This window comes from Lissotriton vulgaris, chromosome 3_2 (genome assembly GCF_964263255.1).
Source record: "Lissotriton vulgaris chromosome 3_2, aLisVul1.2, whole genome shotgun sequence".
NCBI lineage: Eukaryota > Metazoa > Chordata > Amphibia > Caudata > Salamandridae > Lissotriton > Lissotriton vulgaris.
In genome coordinates this window covers 288,384,787-288,411,531 of record NC_141690.1, presented here as the reverse complement: position 1 = coordinate 288,411,531, position 26,745 = coordinate 288,384,787, and the positions used below count along the sequence as shown (strand labels likewise).

At 48.1% G+C, this 26,745-nt stretch overlaps 1 protein-coding gene across 1 annotated transcript in view; it reads left to right on the top strand.

Annotated features, from left to right (window-relative positions):
• Window positions 1-273: 273 nt before the first annotated feature.
• Window positions 274-26,745, top strand: part of LOC147725712 (uncharacterized) — a 66,214-nt gene continuing 39,742 nt past the window's right edge. The window contains exons 1-3 of the mRNA XM_086964400.1: window positions 274-475; window positions 9,929-10,049; window positions 15,915-15,986. Of these exons, the coding sequence (XP_086820526.1) occupies window positions 452-475; window positions 9,929-10,049; window positions 15,915-15,986 (217 nt within the window). The 5' untranslated portion in view covers window positions 274-451. The remainder of the gene's footprint in view (window positions 476-9,928; window positions 10,050-15,914; window positions 15,987-26,745) is intronic.

Sequence of the window (26,745 nt, the reverse complement as noted above, 5' to 3'; positions counted from 1 at the left end):
GTATTGAAGCTTAATCTGGACGCACTCCCGTGAGCTCTTCAAATTTCTGCAATAAACTTCTTAAATTGACTTATTTGCATCATTTCACCTGTGTCTTGAACATGCACTGCAGCAGGGGGTTTCTATGAGCCTGTGTCTTTGACATTCTTCCAAGATGGCGGCCGCGGCGCTCTCAGTGCTGTGAAGGACAGTCAGCGGTCTAGTTGTCATCCAGTCTAGCGGGTCCTAGCGTTTTCCGGCCCCAGAGGAGGCGGGCCAGCGTGCGCCGGAAGTGCATGACCCGGAAGTGCGCGCGGCCGCAGGGTCTGGAGAAAGGAGCTGTGCCGGCGGTTGTCCCTGGCCCCGGTGCGCGCTGCGCTGCGGGGCGGACGGAGGGACCGCCCGCTGCCCCCTTCCCCGGACGGCTCCTGCACTCAAGAGGGGCCCGTGCCTCCATGAGCGGGGGCCGAAGATGGCGGAAGAGGAGCCCCCCTCGGTAAGGGGCCACGGGGACCCCCCGCCCGGGGGACGGTGGGGGGCCGGGGACTCTGGAAGGGGGGAGCCCCTCTCTCGGGAACATGAGGGGGGGCAGGAAAGGGACCCCCGGGAGCGGCAGTCACCCCCAGGGAGCGGCAGTCACTCCCCCCCTCCCCCCCCGGGAGCGGCAGTCACGCCCCCCCCACCGGGAGCGGCAGTCATGGGGACCCCCCCCCCTCCCTGGTGGTGGCTGCAGTCCGCCGATCTGCCCTGGTCCATGCCTGATGTACAGCTCAATTTCATTTATTTATTTATTTATGCATTTTTATATAGCGCGGACTTTACCCGAAGGTGTCAGAGCGCTTCACAGAAGGAACAGAACTGATACATGAGGAGAACATTACAAGAGAACAGATTACAAAAGTAGACGTTACATTACATAAGGCAAAAGTGACAATTGTGAGCAAATAAAACACATGAGATAGTAAAAATTGTGAGCAACCAAAAATACATGAGGTAGTAAAGAGTGCACAAGAGGAAAAAGTGACAAGTGTGCAGGATATAAGAGAAAACAAGGTATAGTTAGAGGTATAATACTGCAATATGAGCTAGACACTCAGGCACAAGAACAGGCGTTATGTAGGCAAAGGAGGCCCTTGTGCAGGTATCTAAGGCAGAAACATGTGAGAGGTAGCAACCGTGTGTTACAAGGGCAAAGTGGTGTGTGCATGTTACAAAAGGTCACCAAACACAAGTATATGGAAAATACTGCATACAAAAGGCAGGCATTCCAACCACAAGAACACACTGGGAAAGCACTTCCATGGTCATGGAGAGTAGAGATTTCAGTAGTGGGAGGTCTTTCTTCAGATAACAAAGAGGACGTGAATTACTTTTGGAAGTGTCTCTGGAGGAGGAGAACTTTGAGGTCCCTTTTGGAGGCCTGGGAGGAGGCGGTGGTCCGGAGCTGAGGCGGTAAGGAGTTCCAGATTCTCACTGCGTTGCCTGAGAAGGATTGGGCCATTGATCTTTCCCTCTTGAAGGTGGGAGGTTCAAGCAGTAGGTTCTCCGCATTGCGTGAAGGTCTAGAGCCTCCAGAGAGTTTCAGTTTATTCGCCAGGTAGCGAGGAGAGGAGTAGTGCAAGGCTTTGTGGGTGATACAAGCGGTCTTGTAGATAGCTCTAGCCTCGAAGGGAAGCCAGCGGAGGGTGGATAACATTGGTGTGATGTGATTGCTTCTTTTGGCCCCATAAATGAACCGAGCTGCTGAGTAGAAAACAGACTTAAGTGGAGACAGGTGAGATTTGGGGAGGCCAGTAAGAAGAGAATTGCAGTAGTCTAGTCTGGAGAGGGCCAGCGATTGCACCAGGGTTATGAGGTCTTGCTCCGGGAAGAAGCGACGGATTCCCCAAAGAAGGCGCAGTTGGTATCAAGCAGATTTTGCAATGGAATTGATGTGGGGAGTTAGATTGAGTTTTTTGTCTAGTATGACACCAAGGGATTTTACGCTGTCAACAATGATGGGTTTATTGTTTAGTAGATTCATCTGATCCATCCATGATTGAACCGGGGGAGGAGAGAGTGAGGAGGAGAAGAGGATGAATTCAGCTTTGGAGAGATTCAGAATCAGTTGATGTGTTGACATCCAGTTTTGAATGGAGTCGAGAGTCGAACTTAGGAAGGAGAGGTCATGAGTAGAGGCAACCTTGAGGTAGAGTTGAGTGTCGTCTGCATAGAGATGATAGTGAATCCCGGATTTGCTTAGGAGATTTCCCAGTGGTTCTAAATAGAGATTGAAGAATGTGGGTGCAAGTATAGAGCCTTGGGGGACACCTTGACCTACCGCCACAGGAGAAGAAAGACTGTTCTCTATTTTGATCATTTGAGATCTGTCCGCGAGGAACGATGCATACCATTTAAGCACAGTGTCCTCCATGCCCATTCTCTGTTGAAGAATATTGAGGAGGGTATTGTGATTGACAGTGTCAAAGGCTGCAGACAGGTCAAGGAGAATTAGAAGACAGGACCCCCCTGAATCGAGTATCCTCAGCACGTCATCAACCACTTGCAGTAGGGCTGTTTCAGTGCTGCAGTTTTGTATGAATCCGGATTGACAGTTGTCAAGAAGATCATTGTCCTTGATATGACAGTAGAGTTGTTTTGCTACACATCTTTCTGTGATCTTCGCAAGAAAGGGAAGGTTAGTGATGGGGCGGAAGTTGTTGAGGTAATTTGCATCAGCAGTGGGTTTTTTAAGCAGAGGGGTGACCTGCTCAGTTTTGAAGGAGACAGGACGGGAGCCTTGCCAGAGGGAGAGGTTGATCAGAGTGGTCCAATAGGAAAGGGAGTGGGTATAGAAGTCAATGGCAATGGCACTGGGGTTTCTCAGAATAAGGCAGGAAGGATGATCGAAACGAATTCCCACAGGAGAGGTTGAAGTTGTTTTTAGAACAAGGTGAATCTAGAGTCCAGATTTCAGGGAGAATTAAGTTCCTAATTGTGGGTGCAAAATCGGACAGGGACTAGTTCAATGTATGCATTTTCCAAAAGGTTGGGGCTTCGAGAAGTAACCAGCCCTTTGAAATTGGTGGTCACCATCACAAAGCATAAGTTTGTTTGCCAAGTATTTTGAATTTTTTGTAAATTGTTGTGGTCGAAGAAATGCAGCTTACTATCCAGCTTGAACCTGGGAGATTTTGCATTCCAAGCCATCAAGAGCAGTCAGGGAGATTAGTGGAGCGTTTCAGGGGTTTTCCCTTTGAATTCTGGGACTCATAGTTTTGTTTACTCCGTTAATAAATCCCAGACTCCAAATGAAACAAAACCCAGCCCGGAGCAGCTCCTCGGCGCGGACCAGGGGAACGGCAAGAGCCTTCGTACTCATCCTGAAACATTGCTCCTAGACCAGTCGTCCAGTGCCAGGAACGGTGCTGATGGTGTCCTCGCGTTACATCAGCTGGGTGCAAATGATCATCCACCGACAACACCTGCATGCCTAAGACGCGCTCTCCCTTCTGGGCTGATCAAGGCCCACTACTGTCTCTTTCTACAGGATCTTCTTTTTCTTCTTTAGGCACACGGGTGAGATTTTGCACCCTGCCATTGGAACAGTGTCCTTTTGTTGGTTTATTAGCCACAGACGTCCTCTTCCCCAATTCTAGAGTGGCTATGCTCCACTAATCTCCCTGACTGCTCTTGATGGCTTGGAATGCAAAATCTCCCAGGTTCAAGCTGGATAGTAAGCTGCATTTCTTCGACCTCAACAATTTACAAAAAATTCATTATACTTGGCAAACAAACTTATGCTTTGTGATGGTGACCACCAATTTCAAAGGGCTGGTTACTTCTCGAAGCCCCAACCTTTTGGAAAATGCATACATTGAACTAGTCCCTGACCGATTTTGCACCCACAATTAGGAACTTAATTCTCCCTGAAATCTGGACTCTAGATTCACCTCGTTCTAAAAACAACTTAAACCTCTCCTGTGGGAATTCGTTTCGATCATCCTTCCTGCCTTATTCTGAGGGAATCTCGGTTGCATAAACAGAGCATGATTTTATTCCCTCTGTTTCTACTTATACCCACCTACATTTGGGCGCTGCTGGGAATGGATCTGCTGTGTTCATTCTTCCTCAATATGCGAAGTGTGTCAAGAACTTCTGTCTTTGCCGTACAGAGAGCTAGAAACTCTAGACGACGAAGGGGCACCGCTGAGATCGCCTGGGAACTGAATAGTTATTGGCATTTTGTACAGTTGGTGAGCTTTCTGAGAGAGAAGAGTGGAAATGCCGTCGGACACTTCCTCTGAGACCTGTCTAATTTTTCAAAGTGTCCAGGATCATTTGATGGTCAACTGTATCCAAAACTGTGGTTGGCTCTAGTAGGAGGCAGGGGTGGTCTTCACGGAGAGTGTCAGCGAGTGCTTCAGATTCCGCGCATTGGCATCCTCTAAAGCCAGACCGAACCATACCCGGTAGATCATTCTCTTGGATGTGCTTTCTCAGCTCGGAGGATCCATTTTTTAGTAACCGTGACCCGAAGAGGCAGTCTTGAGATTGGGTCCAGTTTTCACATTTGAGTGGTCAGGTTTATTTATTTGGGAGAGGTTTTACATGGGCAGATTTGAGGAAGCTAGTTTAACTGCCATTCCGCGTTGAAGACGTGAGGCTCAGGGGGCTGACAGGAGCGACCACAGGGGCTGGGTGTGACATGGAGGCGGTAGGGTAACAAGCAGAGCTGCTAAACAGTCGTCACGTTTAAAACCTGTCTCTATACTACTAGCAAGATGCATTCTGTAACTCATTTGTTTATCCCTAAAATATTTATTCATTTTAGTTATGTAGGTGGACATTCTGAAATGGAAAAGTACATATGTGTTCAGCTGTTTACGGTGAGCTTAAGTTTGAGTGAACATGTAGATTACCAGGTGACTCGGCGTCATCAGGAAGACCATTTCCTAGATGTCTTCTTTCTTTTAAGAGCTTGTTGAATTGTGGAAAATGTTTCCTTGATTCATTTCATCCACTTGCACCAGATCACTTGAAAACGATGATTTGTGAAAGGTGAGTTCATAACTGGGATCTTGGTTCAGTGATCACATGGTATCATCTGGTGACCGTATCTTAAAAGTAATAGTGCAGCTATAGAAACAAGCATTGGCCATGCTCCAAGGAAGGGCCAGTACACAAAGCAGAAATTAAGATGGCATGCACTGACCAAAGAGAGGCAAGGACATGAGTGATGAAGCCAACTAGTGGGAAGGAATTGACAGACTCCAAGCCTACTGTAAAATAAGAATGTCCGCAAGTGACTGTCTACGACAAGACCGAAAACAAGCGTGTTCAGATGTTCTGTAGGATTAAATCCAATTTGAAAGGATAAACCAGAAGCACCGAGGACCTAAATCACGCTCCAATATTGAGAAAAGATGTTCGGGTGTCTGCAGAGTTTATCAAGTTCTGTCCTTCCTACTGAGGAGCTATTAGTCCTCTTAGCCTCCACCGGAATAATATCCAGGAGATTGTGTAGTTCTGGGGTACGTGGTGCCTGATCGATTGGCAAAGGTGTACTAGACTGACCATTAAGGTAGTAAACCTGTATCGTTCATTTCACCATGGGAACAACACCGGAATACAATGGTCCATTCAGTACTCTAAAGAAAGATCTATTACTGTTCTGGGAATGGGCGTGAAGTAAAGGGTGTTTCCATCAAGCCAGCTGGCCTGTAAATTGGCTTCTAAATTTTTGTACACTTCCCTTTTGGTAAAATAAGCCACATCAGATACTATTACTCCTAAGTGAAATTACTTCTTTATGAACAAAAGATTTTTATGCGATGCTAAGTATTGCATATTCTTATTTTTGATGAATTAAAACCCTGTGCCTTGCATATTAAAAATGAGAAACTTGACATTGCCTTCCATTTGTAAGAAACCTTTCCTACTGAGAACCGGACCTCGTGTTTAATTGGCTGTGATAGGGAATTAAAATTATGGATCAGCCAGTGGTTGCGCCCAAGAATCTGTGGGCACAGTCATGTGGGTGATAATATCTCGATTGGGTCAGTACTTGCAAGCATTTTACTCCCTTTGTGATTAGATAAGATATCTGATTGTGCATCTGGATACGGATATGGGCGAACTGACGGAGGGCTGACCTAAGGTGTGAGGCCTTCCGCCGGGCATTAAGTCTTCTCTGGAAGAAGAGTCGAGAAGCGTAGTGACCCAGTAGCCAGACCGGTTAGCACCCACGGCTTAACCAGTCCCAGACTCTGTAGTTACGTTGGCGCGTAGAAGAGGAGCAGTTCAACGTGTATTTTTAGCCCGCCTGTGAGCCTTAAGTTGGATGTAAGGGCTATAGGTGGGATCCTGTTCCGCTGTTCAGGGAGACTGGCCCTGGCTTAGTCCTCATGTACGTCGACATACCATGCCACTGCTCTCCTGCCATGGAGATCAGGCCTGTCCAATTGTCGTTGTTGTTGAAACATAAGGTGGTTAATCTTTCATACCAGTTCACAGGATCTAGGCACTTATTTCACCACTTATTATTCTCCCCCTTAAGGTAAAGTGAGATGTTCTTCTTGGGATTGTGGAACTGCCCCATACTCCAGTGAAAAATCTGCATTTAGAAAGTAATTCGATGCTGTGGTAATTTATTCTAGAGGGCTTTTACCTGTACAGTATGAAATTCCTGCTTACTTGGTGCTTGAGGAATGCATAGTAATCACTTGTCGTGTGACGTTCAGAAACACGCGTCCTTTAATAAAGTATATAAACAAGGACAGACCTGTTTCTGTAGGGCCTGTTCAGCTCGGGCTAAACATGCACTTGCTAATGACACACCACACTCCATAGTGTAGAGTTCTGCCCTTTCAGAAGTCTACTGCTCTCCATGAACCAAATTCTCAGTCAACGTGTAATGTCCTTGAATTTTCTTGGGATGCATAGAAGAATCTGACCGCATTCACTGGCTGGATAGACTGACTTGCTCTGGCAGTGGTGAGTAAACTTAATTAATGTTTGGGATAATGCAACCCTACCTAGCAGACTTACTGGACTCCCTACGAAGTAACTTCAGCACTGGTGACCTGCCTGCTGGAGTGGAGACAATTTGCTATTGGGTAAAAAAAATGCAGAAAAGGTGAATGAATCAATGCAGTCTTGCAGGATTGACCTCAAGTGTGTCTAGTAACAAGTGTGCTCTAATTTAGGGCCATTGGAATTGTGCTTCATGCAAGGGCCAAATTATACAGCAGTGTTCATGAAGTTATTCGGAAAGTAAATGCAAATTAACCAGCACAATGCAGCATATTTTGTGATGGTATTTATATATTATAGTGTTATTTTGAGTCTCGTCTAGCGTTGCAGCGCGCATGTGCTGAGCGCTCAGGAGAGACATATGGTTAATGAGGAGATTTCAGAAGGACTTGAAGCCCCGCCCCTCTTTTTCATTGACGGGCATCACCATTTATTCTAAACGGTGGCTGCCATTGGAAATTAGGTTTTTTTTGTTGCCGACCTTAACCCTTTTCGTCCGGCCCATCCAGACTGGATCATCTGCTTCCCGGTTGTCCTGAAGTAATTTCTTATCTAAGGTATGCGTGTTATGTAAACAAGCAGTGAAGCAAAGGATCCAGTCCAGATGGGCCGTCCCAAAAGGAGGAAGGGCTTGCAGGCAGACTCAACGCGCACAAAGCTTTAAGCTTTCCTTCCACACACGGCTGACTCAGTTGCTTCACGGCTGTCGTGAGACTGTTTCTTATCTTTAGGCGGCGGATCATGTTTAGGACAGCATGTTTTTATTACTTTGAGCGCTGCACCCGCTAGAGACTCCGCAGTCGCTTTATTTATATTTTCACACCGCGCTTTGTTAGTTTTTTAATAAAAACTGTGTTTTTTGGTAAGCGTACACACTCGTTTTCAATGTATGCGCACAACTATAACATGAGGTGGCCGCATCATCACCACTCCCTTCTCCTCAGGGCTATGGTAAATTAGCCATTAATTATGGTGCCAGGGTCGGGGCTCATGCTCTAAGAGCGCAGAGCTGCGAAAGTGGCATCCCGGCCACACTGCCCGCTGCAGGCATTCCAGCGAGTTCTCTTGGGGTTTCCCCATCTGTCCTCGACTCTTCCAAAGGTGCACGAGCCCCAGTTACGTTACACTAGAGACTCATTCTTTTTTTGTAGGCGTGAGAAGATGATCTCATGTACCCAAAATCACAGGAGTCTCAACCCCAAGACTCAAACATGATTCCCCAGCTCCAAAGTCGGCAGCTTGGCCGTTTCGCCAGAGAGAGTGCGTAGGCCGTGTTTTTGCCTCCATGAAAGGACCTGGGCCTCTCTGACCCGCCCCTCCTAGCTTGTTCTCGGAGGGAAGTTTGGCAAAAACTGCAGAGGGCACGATGTTGTCCTCTGAAAGTCAATGTGGATGTTTCGCAAACACCCTCCTGAAATTGCTTCATTTCAGATTTGCGCATCATATTTTCACTCATGGAGACGGCTGCATGTTTCCATCAGAATTCAACTGGTAGGCTCTGCGCGTGCACAGACCTCACATTTTTCTGTGAAATTAATTGAGCGGTGGCGGCTGAGACATTCGTATTTTTGAGGAATGCTGAGAAAGGAGCATGGTGGCCTACCACCGCCTCTGGTCCCTGTCACCCTGCTGCTACTGTCACAATAGAGCGTAACATCGCCCCCAATAAGTTGCGTTTTGTCAAGTGGTTTTTGCACCGCGCATTGGTCGCCATCCCCTTGGCACGGAGGCTGGGACAGGTTAGCCTGGGAAACACCCTGTCTCCCAGTTTGCACTGACTGGAAACGTTGACAACACATTTTTGTTGTAGTGCCCTGTGTTATAAATTGGTATTTTTTGTGAAAAGTGCTGCTGTTGGCGAATTACACATGAGTACGTACTTACAATATCAACTGTATGCGACTAACGCAATATCGCTTCCTTTCACACAAGTGCCCCAAAATGTGCCATTTGTCTGATTTGATAGCAGCCTGAACGCCCTGCACACCAGTCATCAAAAAAGTGCCTTCATATGTTATTTGAAAATGTCTTATACCGAAAAAGATTCAGGAGGAAGAAAGGGGACAGACAGACCGCATCAACACAAGCACATTTATAGTGAGATGCATGTTGTGTGATGATGTATGTGTGCGTGTGTAAATGTATGTATTTGTGGAATCAGTGCTGGTCGCCACATGCTGGATTTCCAGGAAGTCCACCATTCACCTGGCATTGTTTCCTAGGCAACACTGCCCTATCTCCTTTTGGCCCCGCCCACCCGGACTGGATCTTTTGCTTATACTTCTCCGTGCTTTATTTCCCCATCTCGCATGTCTCGTCCATTCTTCTTCTCTCTCTGCCCCCAAACACACTTTTTTTAAAGACTTTAATAAGCTCGGCGCCGTCTTCATGGACACCGTGCTATGCAATGCACTAGGTGTTGCTTTTGGTATTGTGAATAACAATGCCTTTTAATTTTTTTAAAGGCATTGACCTTGTAAATTGTAATAGCTCAAAATAATGTCATTGCGAGACCTATTTGCATTGTAAATGCTTGTTACTCCGGTTATTGAGGTCTTTGCAAAGGTTTCAACCCATTAGTTCCAGATTAACACCCAAATACACAAGAAGCAACAGAAATGGGACCAGTGAACTTCTGTAAATGACCTTTAACTGTGCGGCAACCCATGCCACTTCAGTTTTAGTATCATGATTCATTTGAGCAAGAAATAGAAGCTATTTTGTGAAAATCTACAAATTATGCAGCAGAAGATTGATAATATGGCAAATCCATAGTTACACAGAAAATACTAAGGCTACAAAATTGCCTAAATCTAGTGGCTGTACTGTAATGGAAGCATTGCTACCTACGCACAAATACAAGGTAGAGCGAGTCTTGTGGACATCATTAAGATTTAACACCACTGTGGCTAAACAAGGGCTGATCTTGTTCCAGGTGCCCGAGGGGTCAGGACAACAAGTCGTCTACTTGTATGTGGGCGAAGACCTAGATGATTGGCAGAAGGTATTCCAGCAGACCCAGGTCGAGGAGAGCCAATCGCCGATGATGATTTATGGTAAAGTTATTTTCTGTTCTACTCTGTGTGTTTCTGTGCAGTACTTGTCCTTTCATGTTAAACTCCCACAACCCATGCATGTTCTTACCAGAGCATCGGTTTTGAATCTTGGAGAAGCACCACCACCAAGGTATTATACACACATTTTGAATCTGCGCTTTCACCCAAAAATGAGAAGCCACAAGTTTCTAAATTGGTGACCGATGTCTGATATGTACTGGTGTCTCGTGGCTGGGACAGAGTGCAGAGGCTGCCCCCACAATTTGTTTCCAAAGGAAGAGCTTGGCCTAACATATCTGTTACTCATTAGGAACACCAATCCCATGGAATGCTGGGTTTCTGCATCTGCAGACTCAGAGAAGTGATTAACAGAATCGTTTAGTAGATCAGCCATGGGAAATGGGGCCATGTGTTACTTAACGTTGATGTTTGTGGCATGCTTTGGGATGGAAAGGTGGGACGTACACTGTCATGATTTGTTGAGTACTCTGTTTTTGTTTCTTTCTTTTTCTGTACTTGTTGGTTCCAAAATAATATTTTTTGAAAAAAGAAAATATGCACATTAGAGCTCCGTCATCTCGAGACTGTAGTTTTGGGTCACGGTAAAGAATGTGAGTAAGCTCCTGCCAGCGACCCTCCAGTACACCACATTGCTTCCTTTTGCTAAAGCACTCCGAGCAGGCATTGTTACCAGACATGCAGCTCTAGTGACGTGAACAATCTTCTCCACCTAACTATAAAGCTCTTGACCCATAAACTGGCCTCAAAGTATGTGATCCCAGGCAAATATTTTATTTCATGAGCCGCCTTTTCTTCATTCCCTCGTTTAAGAGCCCCTTCAAATATGTGAGTTTAGCAAGCCTGTTGCCGTTTGATTTAACTGACTAAACTTTTGTCCTTTATATAGTGCAAATCTAGCCCACGTATTGGGGTACACGTGACCCCTAACCTGCCTCTTAGTTCACTAATAGCAATGTCATCAGGGCGGGGGCAGGAATGTTTCTCAGTTCATGTTTAAAAACTACCACTATTTATAAATATATTACTAAAGCGTGATGTGGTAGCACACTGTCATTTACGGACACATTTTCTATTGAAATGTCCACAAAACCTCCTACAAACATGCAGTTTTATTGACAACACTATGCGGGTAAAAAAGATATTGTTTGTAGATCAGGTTTCTGCAAATATTTGTCATTTGTACATCACTATGTAAAGTATTCTGATTTGCTTTGCTCCTATTAACCCCTTTGGTGCTAAGGACGGCCCCAGGCCGTTCAAACCCTGCCCGCTCATTCTCCCGCACAGCGGGAGAATTATCGCAGCGCGCAAGGGGTTAAAATCTTAGTTTTCACACTCCTGATAATCAGCAGCATTTTTGAAGAAAAAAAACATATGCTGAGACTTGTCCTCTCTCTCTTTAAACGCACAGCAAATGTAACAAGATGAAAACAAGTCAAGTCAAGTCAGAAATTTATATAGCGCGCTACATACCCATAGGGTCTCAAGGCGCTTGAGGAAGGGGGAAAATTACTTGTCGAATATCCAAGTTTTAAGTTGCTTTCTGAATGCTAGGTGGTTCTGAGTAAGCCGAAGGTGAGTGGGAAGAGAGTTCCAGGTTTTGGCTGCCAGGTAGGAGAAGGATCTACCTCCCATGGTGGCTTTGTTGATGCGGGGAACAGTGGCCAGGGCTTGGTTGGAGGATCGTAGTTGACGGGAGGGGGTGTAGAAGGACAGTCGTGTGTGTTGATGCGGGGAACAGTGGCCAGGGCTTGGTTGGAGGATCGTAGTTGACGGGAGGGGGTGTAGAAGGACAGTCGTGTGTTGAGGCATTCGGGTCCAAGTTCGTAAAGTGCTTTGTGTGCGTGGGTTAATAGGCGGAAGGTAATTCTCTTATTTACGGGGAGCCAGAGGAGGTTTTTCAGGTGACCAGAGATGTGTTCTTTACGCGGGATATCAAGTATGAGCCTGGCTGAGGCGTTCTGGATGCGTTGGAGTTTTTTCTGGAGTTTTGCGGTGGAACCGGCGTATAGGGTGTTTCCGTAGTCCAGGCGACTCGTGACAAGTGCGTGAGTGACCGTTTTTCTAGTTTCGGTGGGGATCCAGCGAAAAGTTTTTTTGAGCATGCGAAGAATGTTGAAGCAGGATGATGAGACAGCGTTGACTTGTCTGGTCATTGAGAGTGAGGAGTCCAGGATGACGCCCAGGTTCCGTGCGTGGTCCGTCGGGATGGGTGCTTTTCAAGATTTAAAGGCATCTTAATTGCTCATTTACTTTCGGAAGGAACAGAACACCTGTTCTTTGCGGCTCGAGTACACTCACCAGAGCAGAGCAGTAGGGCCTTAAAATAGCTCACTCTGATAAAATCTGACTCTCCATAGCCAATGGACGTGTAGCTCTTTCGAGGCCTATAATGGAATAGACTTGCGTGCCTCCCCACTTATTAGTTGGGAGACAAATATGGCTTGTGCTTTTCCAGAGAATCCGATACCAAAAATCTGTTTTCAATGGAGGTTTAGCTACTATTTAAGGCACTGTGGCATGTACGATGCTTTGTCTTTTGTATATCTGCTAGCAGTAAAAGAAGATGGAATAATTTAAAATATAAACTAAATGTTAGAATGTCTTTAATCATGTTACTTATAAACTCTGCCCGCCCACCACTCTGCCCGCCCACCACTCTGCCCGCCCACCACTCTGCCCGCCCACCACTCTGCCCGCCCACCACTCTGCCCGCCCACCACTCTGCCCGCCCACCACTCTGCCCGCCCACCACTCTGCCCGCCCACCACTCTGCCCGCCCACCACTCCCCCCTCCAACACAACCCCGCAGCACCACTCAGCGCCGCAGCCCCCCACAGCATCACAGCAACCCTGAGCGCCACAGCAACCCTCCGCGCCACAGAATATGCTCACTCCTCCTCCATTGACAGTCATGGAAAAGCACTCGCGGGGATCACTGCAGTTTTTTAAAGATACTTTAATTCATGTGCAGAAACATGAAAAAACGTGACGCATTTCGGCGATGCCCTATAACACTCTTAAATCTACGTTGCGTGAATCACATGATCCGTTGGTGCATTAAATTCAACAAAGGACTAATAGAGTGTCATTTCAGTCGCCATCTTTTAATGATTTAATCACAAATTTGATTAAATTTCCTTTGCAAGTGTCTGTGGGGATTGCATAAATACCACACATTTCAACAATTAATTTCCTCTAATAAAGAAAATAAATAAAGGCAGGGGTGCAAAGTATCTACGATAAATAATGCTGTGTATTGGCTAGCAATTGATGAATACAATTTTATCAAGTTGCCTTTGTCCACAACTGTGAGCATTGCATGAATACAACACAACATTTCAAGAATTCATTTCCCCATATAGAGAAAATAAATAAAGACAAAGGTGCAAGCTAACATTAGCAAATAATGCCCTGTATCGGCTAGTGACTGATTACTACACTAAACAATTACTCATAGCGCTGTGTATCGGCCTGTCCTTACAAAGGCGTTTGTAATAACCCTACGATCAGTAGATTCACATTTTCGTGCACTTCACAGATATCAAAAAATAAATTCATTCAGACTAAAGTAATCCAGGCCATCAGTCCCCAACATGGACATCACCAGCTTATTCAGAAGGATCAGGCATTAACATGGCCTGGAAGCTGTGGCACACATCTTGAAGAAAAAACCTTTGAAATTCATGGACCATAACTCGATGATTCTCCAGTTCACCGAATTCTGTTTAAAGAACAATAACTTTGTTTTTGATGATAATAATTACTTTCACGAAGTGTCTGGTACTGCGATGGGCACCTGCTTCACCCCCAGTTACGCGAACTTGTTCGTAGGCTGGTGGGAGGAGCAGGTGTCCAAAGCACTAGGTGATATAGACATGAGCAAAGTTATCTCCTGGTACCGATATATTGACAATCTTTGTAATCTGGAATAACAGTCAGGTATATGTTGTGATACTGACCCCTTCCTGAACAGTGTCGCTAACCTAGCACTCTGGTATATGTTGTGTTTCTGCCACTCCATGGACTCTGCCTCAAACATAGCACTCTAGTATATGTTGTGGTTCTGCCCCCTCAGTGTACAGTGTCGCTAACCTAGCACTCTGGTATATGTTGTGTTTCTGCCACTCCATGGACTCTGCCTCAAACATAGCACTCTGGTATATGTTGTGGTTCTGCCCCCTCAGTGTACAGTGTCGCTAACCTAGCACTCTGGTATATGTTGTGTTTCTGCCACTCCATGGACTCTGCCTCAAACATAGCACTCTGGTATATGTTGTGGTTCTGCCCCCTCAGTGTACAGTGTCGCTAACCTAGCACTCTGGTATATGTTGTGATACTGACCCCTTCGTGTACAGTGTCGCTAACATAGCACTCTGGTATATGTTGTGGTTCTGCCCCTCCGTGGACAGTGCCACTAACCTAGCACTCTGGTGTATGTTGTGGTTCTGCTCCTCCAGGGACTCTGCCGCTAACATAGCACTCTGGTATATGTTGTGGTTCTGCCCCCTTCGTGTACAGTGTTGCTAACATAGCACTCTGGTATATGTTGTGGTTCTGCCCTCCGTGGACAGTGCCGCTAACATAGCACTCTGGTATATGTTGTGGTGCTGCCCCTCCATGGACTCTGTCTCTGACATAGCACTCTGGTATATGTTGTGGTTCTGCCCCTCCGTCGACTGTGTAACCAACATAGCACTCTGGTATATGTTGTGGTTCTACCCCTCCGTCGACTGTGTAACCAACATAGCACTCTGGTATATGTTGTGGTTCTACCCCTCTCAGGATTCTGCCGCTAACATAGCACTCTGGTATATGTTGTTTCTGCCACTCCATGAACTCTGCCTCAAACATAGCACTCTGGTATATGTTGTGGTTCTGCCCCTCCGTGGACTGTGCCACTAACCTAGCACTCTGGTGTATGTTGTGGTTCTGCCCCTCCGTGGACAGTCACTAACATAGCACTCTGGTATATGTTGTGGTTCTGCCCCTCTGTGGACTGTGTCGCTAACATAGCACTCTGGTATATGTTGTGGTTCTGCCCCTCTGTGGACAGTGTCGTTAACATGGCACTCTGGTATATGTTGTGGTTCTGCCCCTCCAGGGACTCTGCCACTAACATAGCACTCTGGTATATGTTGTGGTTCTGCCCCTCCGTGGACTGTGCCACTAACCTAGCACTCTGGTATATGTTGTGGTTCTGCCCCTCCGTGGACAGTGTCGCTAACCTAGTATTCTGGTATATGTTGTGATGCTGACCCCTCCGTGTACAGTGTCGCTAACATAGCACTCTGGTATATGTTGTGGTTCTGCCCCTCCGTGGACAGTGTCGCTAACCTAGCACTCTGGTATATGTTGTGGTACTGACCCCTCCATGTACAGTGTCGCTGACATAGCACTCTGGTATAATTTGTGGTGCTGCCCCTCCATGGACTCTGCCTCTAACATAGCACTCTGGTATATGTTGTGGTTCTGCCCCTCCGTGGACAGTGCCGCTAACATAGCTCTTGGGTATATGTTGTGGTTCTGCCCCTCTAGGGACTTTGCCGCTAACATAGCACTCTTGTATATGTTGTGATACTGACCCCTCCGTGTACAGTGTCGCTAACATAGCACTCGGGTATATGTTGTGGTTCTGCCCCTCCGTGGACAGTGTTGCTAACATAGCACTCTGGTATATGTTGTGGTTCTGCCCCTCCGTGGACTGTGTAACTAACATAGCACTCTGGTATATGTTGTGGTTCTGCCCCTCCGTGGACAGTGTCATTAACATAGCACTCTGGTATATGTTGCAGTGTCTTTCCTACTGAGCCGTTTATGTAACTCTTTCTTTATTCTCTGTAGTTGTACAGGACTCTCCTGCTACAGAAGTGCAAGAAGTGGAAACCGTATCACACGGGGCACTCCAAGATTTTGGTGAGTTGATTTGTGGCATCTTTTTTGGTTCTCAAAGTCTGATACGCAGAGGTAAGTGCTGTGCACACATTGATTCTCTTGTGGAAACAGGTTGTCCTTCACTTTCTACAAAGATTTGCGCTATTCACCACATCTATAATCCCAGTGTTGTCACATCACAGATACTGCTGTGGCCATGGTATGATAAGGAATTAAGCACAGCTTTTCACATCACTGTGATCTGACTTCTGTCGCAGGGCTCCTGCCCCTGCCTGTCGCAGGGCTCCTGCCCCTGCCTGTCGCACTGTCCCCGAGCTCTTCTGGCCACCTATCCGTTTGCACACGTTGAATCAGGGCGGTAACTGTCGAACAAATGTTCAAACAAATGAACAAACATCCCCACCTTGGCCAAACTGCTGGAAAAATGTGTACAACTCCAACTAACAAAACACATTGATAAGTTTGACCTCCTCAACCCTCATCAATCAGGCTTCCGAGCGAAACACAGCACGGAAACGGCCATGACTCACATAATTGATGACGCCCTCCAAATTCTTGATCGCAATGATTCATGCCTCCTCATCCTTCTCGACCTTTCATCAGCATTTGACACGGTCAAACATGAGAACCTCCTGGAGCTACTAAACACTAGAATGGGCTTATCCGGGACTGTTCTTAAATGGTTCACTTCCTTCCTTCATAATCGGTCTCAGAAGTTCAAGATCAATAATGAGTTGTCTTCGCCTGTGCCAGTCGACCTAGGAGTTCCACAAGGATCCTCACTTTCACCCACACTGTTCAACCTCATCATGGAGCCACTTGCCACCTTGCTCCAAGCATCCAATGTATACTTCCATATGTATGCTGATGACACTCAACTTTACCTAAAGGTACAATCCCCGGATGATATCAAACTCCTGAACTACACTCTTATAAAGACCCAATCGTGGTTGGCCGACAATCACCTCAAACTAAATGCTCTGAAAACTGAGTTCCTACTGATATCACCCCCTGCGAAAAATACCACTACCCAAATCTGGCTCAATCACCTAACAGCATTTAATGTCCGGCCCACCATCGTGGATTCTGCGAAAGCCTTAGGGATCACACTTGACGCAAAGCTCAACATGCAATAACACATTAGCAAAGCAACGAAAGGAGCTAATTTCCAAATCAACACATTGAGGAAACTAAAACCCTTCCTCCCAGCCAAAGACTTCCAAAATGCTGTACAAGCCCTCGTCATCCCCCGCATAGACTATGGAATTGTGACTCAGTGGTCTCCCTCTAGCAACAACCGCACCCCTAGGAGCCTCCTTGAACGCTGCCGCGAGACTCCTTACTGGTTCAAGAAAACACTCTCATATATCCCCTGACCTGAAATCCCTGAAATGGCTGCCCTTTGAAGCCAGAATACAACTGAAAATTGCTGTTATGACGCACTCGGCCGTACACCACAAGGCACCCAACTACCTCACACAAAAGGTGATTATATCAGGAGGATCGAGATCCAATAGAAGTACAAAAAATCTACTCCTGAAACCCCGCAGATTCCGGAACGAAAAAACGTACAAACGCTCCTTCTCAGGAATGGCACCGAGGATCTGGAACGCACTCCCTCCTGAAACCAGACTTATCTCCTCCTCGGCCCTCTTCAAGAAAGAGGTGAAAGCCATCCTTATGGCTAAGTACACCTGAACTGTATTGTTTGTTGATCAGAGACTCCGCACCACAATGGTACCTTTGGCTACCTGATTGTCTAATGTCAAATAATATCTTATTCTCACTAACCACCTATTATTAGACTATTCTCGTTAATTTGCTGAAACTCGATGTCCCTACCCCTTATTCTTTGTAACTTTTAGATATTGTCATAAGCCAACCCTTTAGCCTAAGCTCTCCTGATTTCTATTGTAGTTGGATCAAAGACTAAGTATCGTCTTATATTATCGTTTACCTGATTGTTAATTGATATTTTATCAGCACATGACTGCCATCTGATCATGATATTGAACTTATACTGCACCTAACTTTATTTTGCGTCACCCTCCTGCTATCCTCACCCTTGTTTCTGTAAAGCGCTCTGATATCTGCAAAGATCTGGTGCGCGCTATATAAAACTCTGATTGAATAAATAAATAAGATTTATGAAAGTTGTCCAAGATTTCAACAATATAGCTGCTGTTCCTTTGAACACGTCAGGTTCCTTCTTCTCGTCTCTTCGGGGTTGTGCTGAAATACCTATGGCTTCCCCCTCACGATGTCCCCAAGAGTCTGGTGGATTACACAGACTGCTTGGATAGTCAGGCGAGGGAAGGAGACGAAGGGGACAGCAGGGAGAGAGATCTGAAAAGACAAGAACAGACACTTAGAACATATGCTCAGTAACCACCCAGTATAACACCAACAACTACCCTTCTATCCTGGACATTTGTACTATCCTCATCCGTACCTGTAAAGGAAAATAATGAGGCCGTAAATTAGGAGAGAAGAATGAGGTGAGACCAGGGAATAGCCAACTGTAACAGAAGAACATAAAGCGGGCGTTGGAACTCTCATAACATTATATACAATGCATTTCTGTAAGCTAGTCTAAAACATATCTAACCATACATGTGTTCACGTCTGTAGTTCGATAACTCCCTCTGGTTCTCCCCCTTGATCGTCACTCCTGTGCTAGGATACAAAGATGTACAGCGTTGTGAAGAGAAAGAATAAGTAATCAGCAGGCCGGGTTAATATGGTTCTTAACATTGCCAGCTGGTTAGGAATATTCCTGAGATGCTTTGGGGTATAGACACCACTAGACCGCTCTAAATGTCAGGTGATAGATAATGAGTTTGCGAACGGTTGGAGCCCCAACCGTTCCATTCAAATCCTCACTTGGTTACAAAACCAGCCTTGTGGAAACATTAGTCACTTGTCTCCACCTACAGGGAGTTCTTTTCGCACCTTGAATTTCCCCGCAACGAGACAGCGGATTGCCTGTCTCACCCAACTGGGAAATAACTGCTCTCTCAGCCGAGAGAACCACCTCGGTAAAAGTTGCTCGCACGAGGCGATCTCCACCTCGTTTTTTAGGTCGAGTTTACTCGAACCTAATGTTGTCAACCCAAAAAATTCCTTTCTAGAGGATTTTGGACAGTGCACGAGAGTCACGTGACTCCTTGTGGACGAGCATGCCCAGCCCTCCCACTGCCAGCAGCATTTCTCCACGGCCGCCAGGCCACATCAAAGGCTTCCCCAGCTTTCGCTCGGCCGGCCTCTGGTATTTCTCCTCCCCTAATTATTCACTTCACTTTGGCCGCCAGGCCATGACTTACTCGCATTTCTCCTCCCACCAGCCCATCGCAGCCTGCCCAGCCGTCTCTCCCTACCACTTAACCCTGCCCCCACCACCTCTCGATATTGCTGCTTGAGCTTTTGCCTAGTTATAACGATACGATCACGATGATACTTTCCTTAAGCCTCCCAGTTATGTAGCATGCCCTCGAGCATTTTGTTTTCACTTATGCACAGTCAAGCCGATAACATTTTCCCCATGCCTCCTAGTTTTACAGCATTCCATCGAGCGCAACCAGGGTTTATTTCTTTTACAACCGAGCTAAGCAAGCTCTCACCCAGCCAAGCGTACTACACCATGTACGAAAGCCAACATCCCTTTTAAGTTTTTCTCCAAGTGTGTTTTTTATTATTATATTGAATCGGTATTTCCCACGACGTGTTGCTTATAGAGTCAACCTGGCGAGTCTAAAATCACTGCGGAAACAGGGTCACTGCTGTCCTGATATGTGTTGCTAGAAAGGCAACAAAAAGAGTCTGTGAATAAAACAACAAGTGGGTTCGTTCAGGAAAAGGGGTTTTCTTGCACTAGCTGGCAGGTCGCGGTGTGCGTCCAAAAACGTAGTATTTAAAAAATGCTGTTATTGAAAAATTGCGTGGCGACGGCTACTCTTGGTGGACCTCTGCACTATAGTCCTTTGTAGACAAAGGAGACTGTAGGCCGCATGGGTATGCTGGCATGGGCTCAGCTGGTAGTCAGTATCTCGTGAGCATGCAGTAACAAGGCGGGTGATTAGATCCTAAATCCGTTCAGGGAGCATCGATGGCGTACAATGTCCTGCAACTTAGTTAACATGGTACGTCCTGGGATCGGCTTGACTGGTCAGGCGCTGCCCCACATCTTTAACGTCCGCCCCAGTGAGTCTCCTTCTTGCCAAAACTTAGTTTACCGAGGACATACATTGCCACTTCTTCTCTGTAACACAGAGACTGTACATCTCTTACTTGCGTTATCGCTCACACCCCATATGCTCATTCCCTCCCATCCTTCCGACTTCAAAGGAACGCCGCTACCCTGCTCCCCCGCCCCCCCGCCCGCCATGCAATGCCGAGAGCTTGTCCTTCTAAGTTTCAAGTTGATTTTGTTTCCCTCACTCCTAGTTATAACAATACGATCACAATGATACTTTCCTTAAGCCTCCCAGTTATGTAGCATGCCCTCGAGCATTTTGATTTCACTAATGCACAGTCAAGCCGATAAGATTTTCCCCATGCCTCCTAGTTTTACAGCATTCCATCGAGCGCAACCAGGGTTTATTTCTTTTACAACCTAGCTAAGCAAGCTCTCACCCAGCCAAGCGTACTACACCATGTACGGAAGCTAACATCACTTTTAAGTTTTTCTCCCGAGTGTGTTTTTTATTATAATGAATCAGTATGACCAGTCAAGCCGATCCCAGGACGTACCATGTTAACTAAGTTGCAAGACATTGTACTCCAGCGATGCTCCCTGCACAGGGCACTCAGCTTGAAAACACTTGACTTGCTAGCTGCAATGCTACATCCACTATGCTTTGCCTCTAGACTCTCACTCACCCTCACCTTCCCCCCTCACCCTCACACCCCCTCAACCTCATCCCCTCACCCCCTCACCCTCAGAACGCTCTCACCCTTACCCCCTATACCTCTCACCCTCATACCCCCTCACCCTCATACCCCCTCACCCTCACACACCCCTTCACCCTCACACACCCCTTCACCCTCACACACCCCTTCACCCTCACACACCCCTTCACCCTCACACACCCCTTCACCCTCACACACCCCTTCACCCTCACACACCCCTTCACCCTCACACACCCCTTCACCCTCACACACCCCTTCACCCTCACACACCCTCACCCTCACACACCCCTTCACCCTCACACACACCCTCACCCTCACACACACCCTCACCCTCACACACACCCTCATCCTCTCACCCCCTCTCACCCTCACACAACCTCTCACCCCTCACAAACCCACTCACCCTCACACAACCTCTCACCCCTCCATCCTATCCTCGGCAGAAGCGGTCGCTCCCCCCACCACCTCCCGACTTGGTATCGTACCATAGCGCCTTGACTCTGCCAAGCACTCTTCTCTACCGATAGCCTCTGTTAGCTTTATCGCGCACTGCTGGGCTTTTGTATCACTTTGTTGATTTCTGATTGCTGTGTGCATCTAGCATTTTAAGTTCCTTTGCGCACCGATCACTACTTTGTTAATTTACTATTTGCTAAGTGCATTTTGCATTTCGAGTTGATTTGCACACTGCTCACTGCTTGTATTGCTTTGGTAATTACTGATTGCTGAGTGTTTTTTGCCTCGACTGCCTGTCTGCACAATTCGATCGCTGAGTGCACATAATTTATACTGCTGCCAAATCTCGTAGCGCTTGTGACCTTTCCATCGCGCTTTGAAGCGCTAGCCACTGCTGCATTATTCTCCCCCATAGCGCTTACAAGATTATCCGAAAAGACCGCACCAATCAAACAGGAGGAGGCATCGCCATCATCCATAGGAACACCATCAAAATCACGACCCGCTCCGACGATAATCTTGCAACCGCCGAACATCTCCACTGTCAGATCCACACCGACCCTAGGACCACACTTAGAGGCACCCTCATCTACAGGCCTCCAGGAACCCGCACTCAATTCAGCGATGACATCAATGACTTCATCATCCCACATGCCCTCGCCTCCGAGAACTACTTTCTTTTAGGAGACCTCAACTACCACCTTGAAAACAAACACGACAGCAACACCTCCATCCTTCTGGACAACCTTGCCAATCTCGGACTCGAACAAATCGTTGAACCCACCCCCCCCCCCCCCCCCCCCCCCTCCCCCCCACCCATGTAGCCGGACACACACGCTCGACCCTATCTTCACCTCCAGCAAGCACATTTCCTTCGATCACAACACAGCTCTCTATTGGACGGACCACAGCCTTCCTCACAACTCCTCACCCCCACACTCCCCCACCCCCCCCACACCCTTCACCCAACCCCTCACCCTCCCTCACACCCTCTCACACCCCTCACCCTCTCACACCCCTCACCCTCCCTCACCCTCATCACTCAGCACCACCCCAGTATCACTCAGCACCACCCCAGTATCACTCAGCACCACCCCAGTATCACTCAGCACCACCCCAGTATCACTCAGCACCACCCCAGTATCACTCAGCACCACCCCATTATCACTCAGCACCACCCCATTATCACTCAGCACCACCACTCAGCACCACCACAGCACCACTCAGGGCCTCCGCGGCATCACTCAGGGCCTCCGCGGCATCACTCAGGGCCTCCGCGGCATCACTCAGGGCCTCCGCGGCATCACTCAGGGCCTCCGCGGCATCACTCAGGGCCTCCGCGGCATCACTCAGGGCCTCCGCGGCATCACTCAGGGCCTCCGCGGCATCACTCAGGGCCTCCGCGGCATCACTCAGGGCCTCCGCGGCATCACTCAGGGCCTCCGCGGCATCACTCAGGGCCTCCGCGGCATCACTCAGGGCCTCCGCGGCATCACTCAGGGCCTCCGCGGCTTCACTCAGGGCCTCCGCGGCTTCACTCAGGGCCTCCGCGGCTTCACTCAGGGCCTCCGCGGCATCACTCAGGGCCTCCGCGGCATCACTCAGGGCCTCCGCGGCATCACTCAGGGCCTCCGCGGCATCACTCAGGGCCTCCGCGGCATCACCCAGGGCCTCCGCGGCATCACCCAGGGCCTCCGCGGCATCACTCAGGGCCACCGCGGCATCACCCAGGGCCACCGCGGCATCACCCAGGGCCTCCGCGGCATCACCCAGGGCCTCCGCGGCATCACCCAGGGCCTCCGCGGCATCACCCAGGGCCACCGCGGCATCACCCAGGGCCACCGCGGCATCACCCAGGGCCACCGCGGCATCACCCAGGGCCACCGCGGCATCACCCAGGGCCACCGCGGCATCACCCAGGGCCACCGCGGCATCAATCTGTGCAACAATTCAACAACAGCTGGGTCAAATATGTTCTCCCAATGTTTCAAGCTTTATTACAAATGTCACAAAAAGACGTTAATATGTCACTTCTGTTCTTGGATTTTCGTCACAATAAAATGCACTAAACATAATCTTCATTAAAATTATTTACAAAAGTTTAAGCTATTGCCATTATAAATTACAATCCTTTAATTTAAGTATTAATTATTTAAAAAAATTAAAAGCCGTGGTTATTTGTAATATCAATACATCTAAGTCACGTAAATACAAAACATGGTGCAAATTCAAATGCTATAGGTGTCACATTTGCGAAAGTTATAACTATTGGCATTGTAAATGACAAAGCTATTAATTTAGCTTCTTTCAAACCAAACACATAATTAAAAAAATTGTCATTTACAAGACCAATAGCTCAAACTTTCATAATGCGAGACCTATTGCATTGCAAATGCTTGTCTGAAATGCCAGTACCCAATCAAAAACGGGGATCCTGTGATTCTGGTGGCACAATGCGCGCCACGATGTGCTGACCCGGCTCGACTTTCCCGGGTCTCTCAACTCGCCCGGCAGCCGGAGTTAACCGAGTGAAGACATCGAGCCCTGGCCCCGGGACAACGCCGCCGCACGTCCCCGGATTTGTACGGCTGAGAGGCGGCTGACCTGTCTGGGTTTCGCCGGGGCGGTGGAGTGGTATTTTTCCTCCCGACTCTGACCCATTGTCGCGCAGCCTGCCGAGGACCGCCGCGACCAGCGCCCTACGAGATACGACCCCTCAGGAGACATACTGGCGGAGCGCCTTTGTCTGCGGCCGGTGGAGAGGGAGAAGGAATGCACGGCCATGCTAGGATGCGATTTGCTGCCTGCCCCCTCGGCCTGATATGCGGCCAGTAACTCCGCCGTCCCCCGTGTCGGTGGTCCGACCTTCCCTGCCTGCACGCGCTTGGAGCCCCATATCGCAGCCACACCGCGCTACGCTCGCGCTTAGGCGGTGTTGTGCCCCGACCACTGGGATGGGATCGGCTGACTTGGAGAATGGGGGCGACTGCCCGTTCCTGTCTGCCGGTGAAGGTGACCGAAGGGAACTGATGGCCAGTTTGCTTATTCCTCTCCGTGAACGGGACTGCGGGAAGCCCCAACCACCGCTTTCGTACAAGTCTATCCTGGCCGCCCTGACCGATTTTAGGTCAGAATTGAGGGTGGGTTTCCGAGCGCTGAGTGCTAGTCTTGACGCAATGGCGGCCGACCTACGGAGGGATCGTACAGTGGATGGCCAGCTGCCCATGGGACTATCCACGATTGAGCCTATGAGGGGTGCAGTGTTGCTCTGTATTGGAGGAGAATCCGTGACCTTCCCTGTTTCAGTGGAAGCCTGCCACCGGCCGACCAGTGACTGTGTTCGTGATACTTTGTTTTCTTTGTTACCGGAGCTTAACACTCTACCGCCTGCAACTATGTTACAGCCCCATGCCTGGGACTCACAACAGCTGGCCCCTTCGGCGGATTTTCTTTTGTTGCCTTCAGCCTGCGCTCCGACGACCTCGAATATCCCAGTTGGACTTGGGAACCTGCTTGCAAAGGACGTAGGATTTATTGGTGACGTTCGATGGCCATTTTGTGGGATTCTTTTCTTCTCCTTCAACAGGCGGCCATTTTGGTCCTTGGTCGGGGTGGGGGTGGGCTTTCTTTGTGTGCCTCGTTTTGGGGTCTGTACTAGGTCGGGTCAGGGCTAAAAAGCTTCTTACGCAGTCGGATGCTTGGCGGGTTGGACCGGGACTGGGATTGATATATGTTTTGTTTCAGTCGCACATGATATACTGCTTTTCCCCTAATTGTTTTTGTATAACTGTCTGATTTTTTCGTTGCGAATTGAGTGGGGATGGTGCTCTTGGTTGTGGGGCTGGGATTGTTTGGATTGGCTCCTCCTCCCGTTTCCTTGGTACTTATTGGGGAGTTGTGGATTAGGATGGCCTGGTCTCACTCTCCGTATTTCAGAGTTTCTACCTTTCTTTTCTTTCTTTACTTTTACTGCATTTCGGGTTCTTTATGGGGCGACAGGCACATTGTCGGGGGGGGGTAGGCCGTAGCCTCCGCATTGGTGTAGGGTGGGGGGGTAGATTTTATTTTATTTAGTTTCTATGGGCCCTTTTTTTTTTTATTTCTCTGCGCTTTCCTGTACTGTTTCTTTCTGGGTCTGTGACAGAGGTTGGTAGGGAGTGGGTGGCGTTGGGAGTGGCACGAGCCTAGTTCCTGTACTCTGCTTGCCTTTCTATTGTATTGCTACTATGGTGGGGTACCTTCCGCAATTGTTGCTATTATACTTGCTGCCTACTCATTTGGGTATTACAGTACGGGCTCGGATCTCCTTTGTACCTATCCTTTATTGACTTTTGTTAATTCGACAAAACCTAAAATTAACCTTCATTTCTCCTTCCCCCTGGCGACATAACTTTCAGCGTAAATGTTTTTTAATTGTTGCTATATCGCCTGATGCCATTGGGGGGATTGTATTGCTGACACCTGCGCACAAACGTTTTGTGGCCGGCCAGACGGTTGTAGGCCCGTATTTGTATTTCTGCACCATGCGCAATAAAGGTTTTCAAAAATTTAAAAAAAAAAACCGGGGTTCCCAGAAGTCAAAGAGAGTACACAGTAACAGTGCTTACCGGCAGCTCGAATTATACCAACCGCACTCTGACGTCTGCAGGAATTATCGGCGCCGCCATCTTCTCCGGTGCTGACTTTACTTCCTGGAATTGCGTGCCTGGCGTCAAGCACGTAACGTCTTTCCCAGGCATGCCGGGAACTGTAGTTCGTGATGCGCTGTGCTTCTGTGTCATCGCCGATGCTGGATCAGCGACCCACCGATGGTCTAGCCCTGACAGTACATCCCCCCTCAAAAGGGGCGCTGACCGGCAGCAGGGCTATCGGGAAAACTACGGTGGAACCTCGCTACCAAACCAGGAGCGTGCACCGCACCGGCAGGCTCCCATGAATTCTCCTTCCCGGTCCTGGTGCACCCAGATGGGCAGAGGAGCACGCCGAACCGGACAGTGAGAGGGTTTCAAGAGGGACACATGGAAAACCGGATGGATCCGAAAGTGAGCAGGCAAGCGCAGCTGCACAGCCCCCGGGTTATTGTGTTTCACTACTCTATAAGGCCCAATGAATTTAGGGTTGAACACACTATGCCTCTTGAATCGTATGTGTTTTGTGGACAACCAAACCAGGTCACCCTTTTTGTACACAGGACAAGGCCTGCGATGTTTGTCTGCCTGTGTCTTATATCTGACCTTAGCTTGTACAAGATTCTTGCGCGTGGCAAGGAGTATTGTGCGCATACGCAACAACCTTTCCTTGACTTTGGGTAGTTTGTTGTTGGTACTCGGGAGCAACAGGGGGTTAAATCTGGGATGATGCCCATAGGAACAAAAAAAGGGGTGTGAAGTGTGGAGGAGTGCTGAGTGCTATTAGG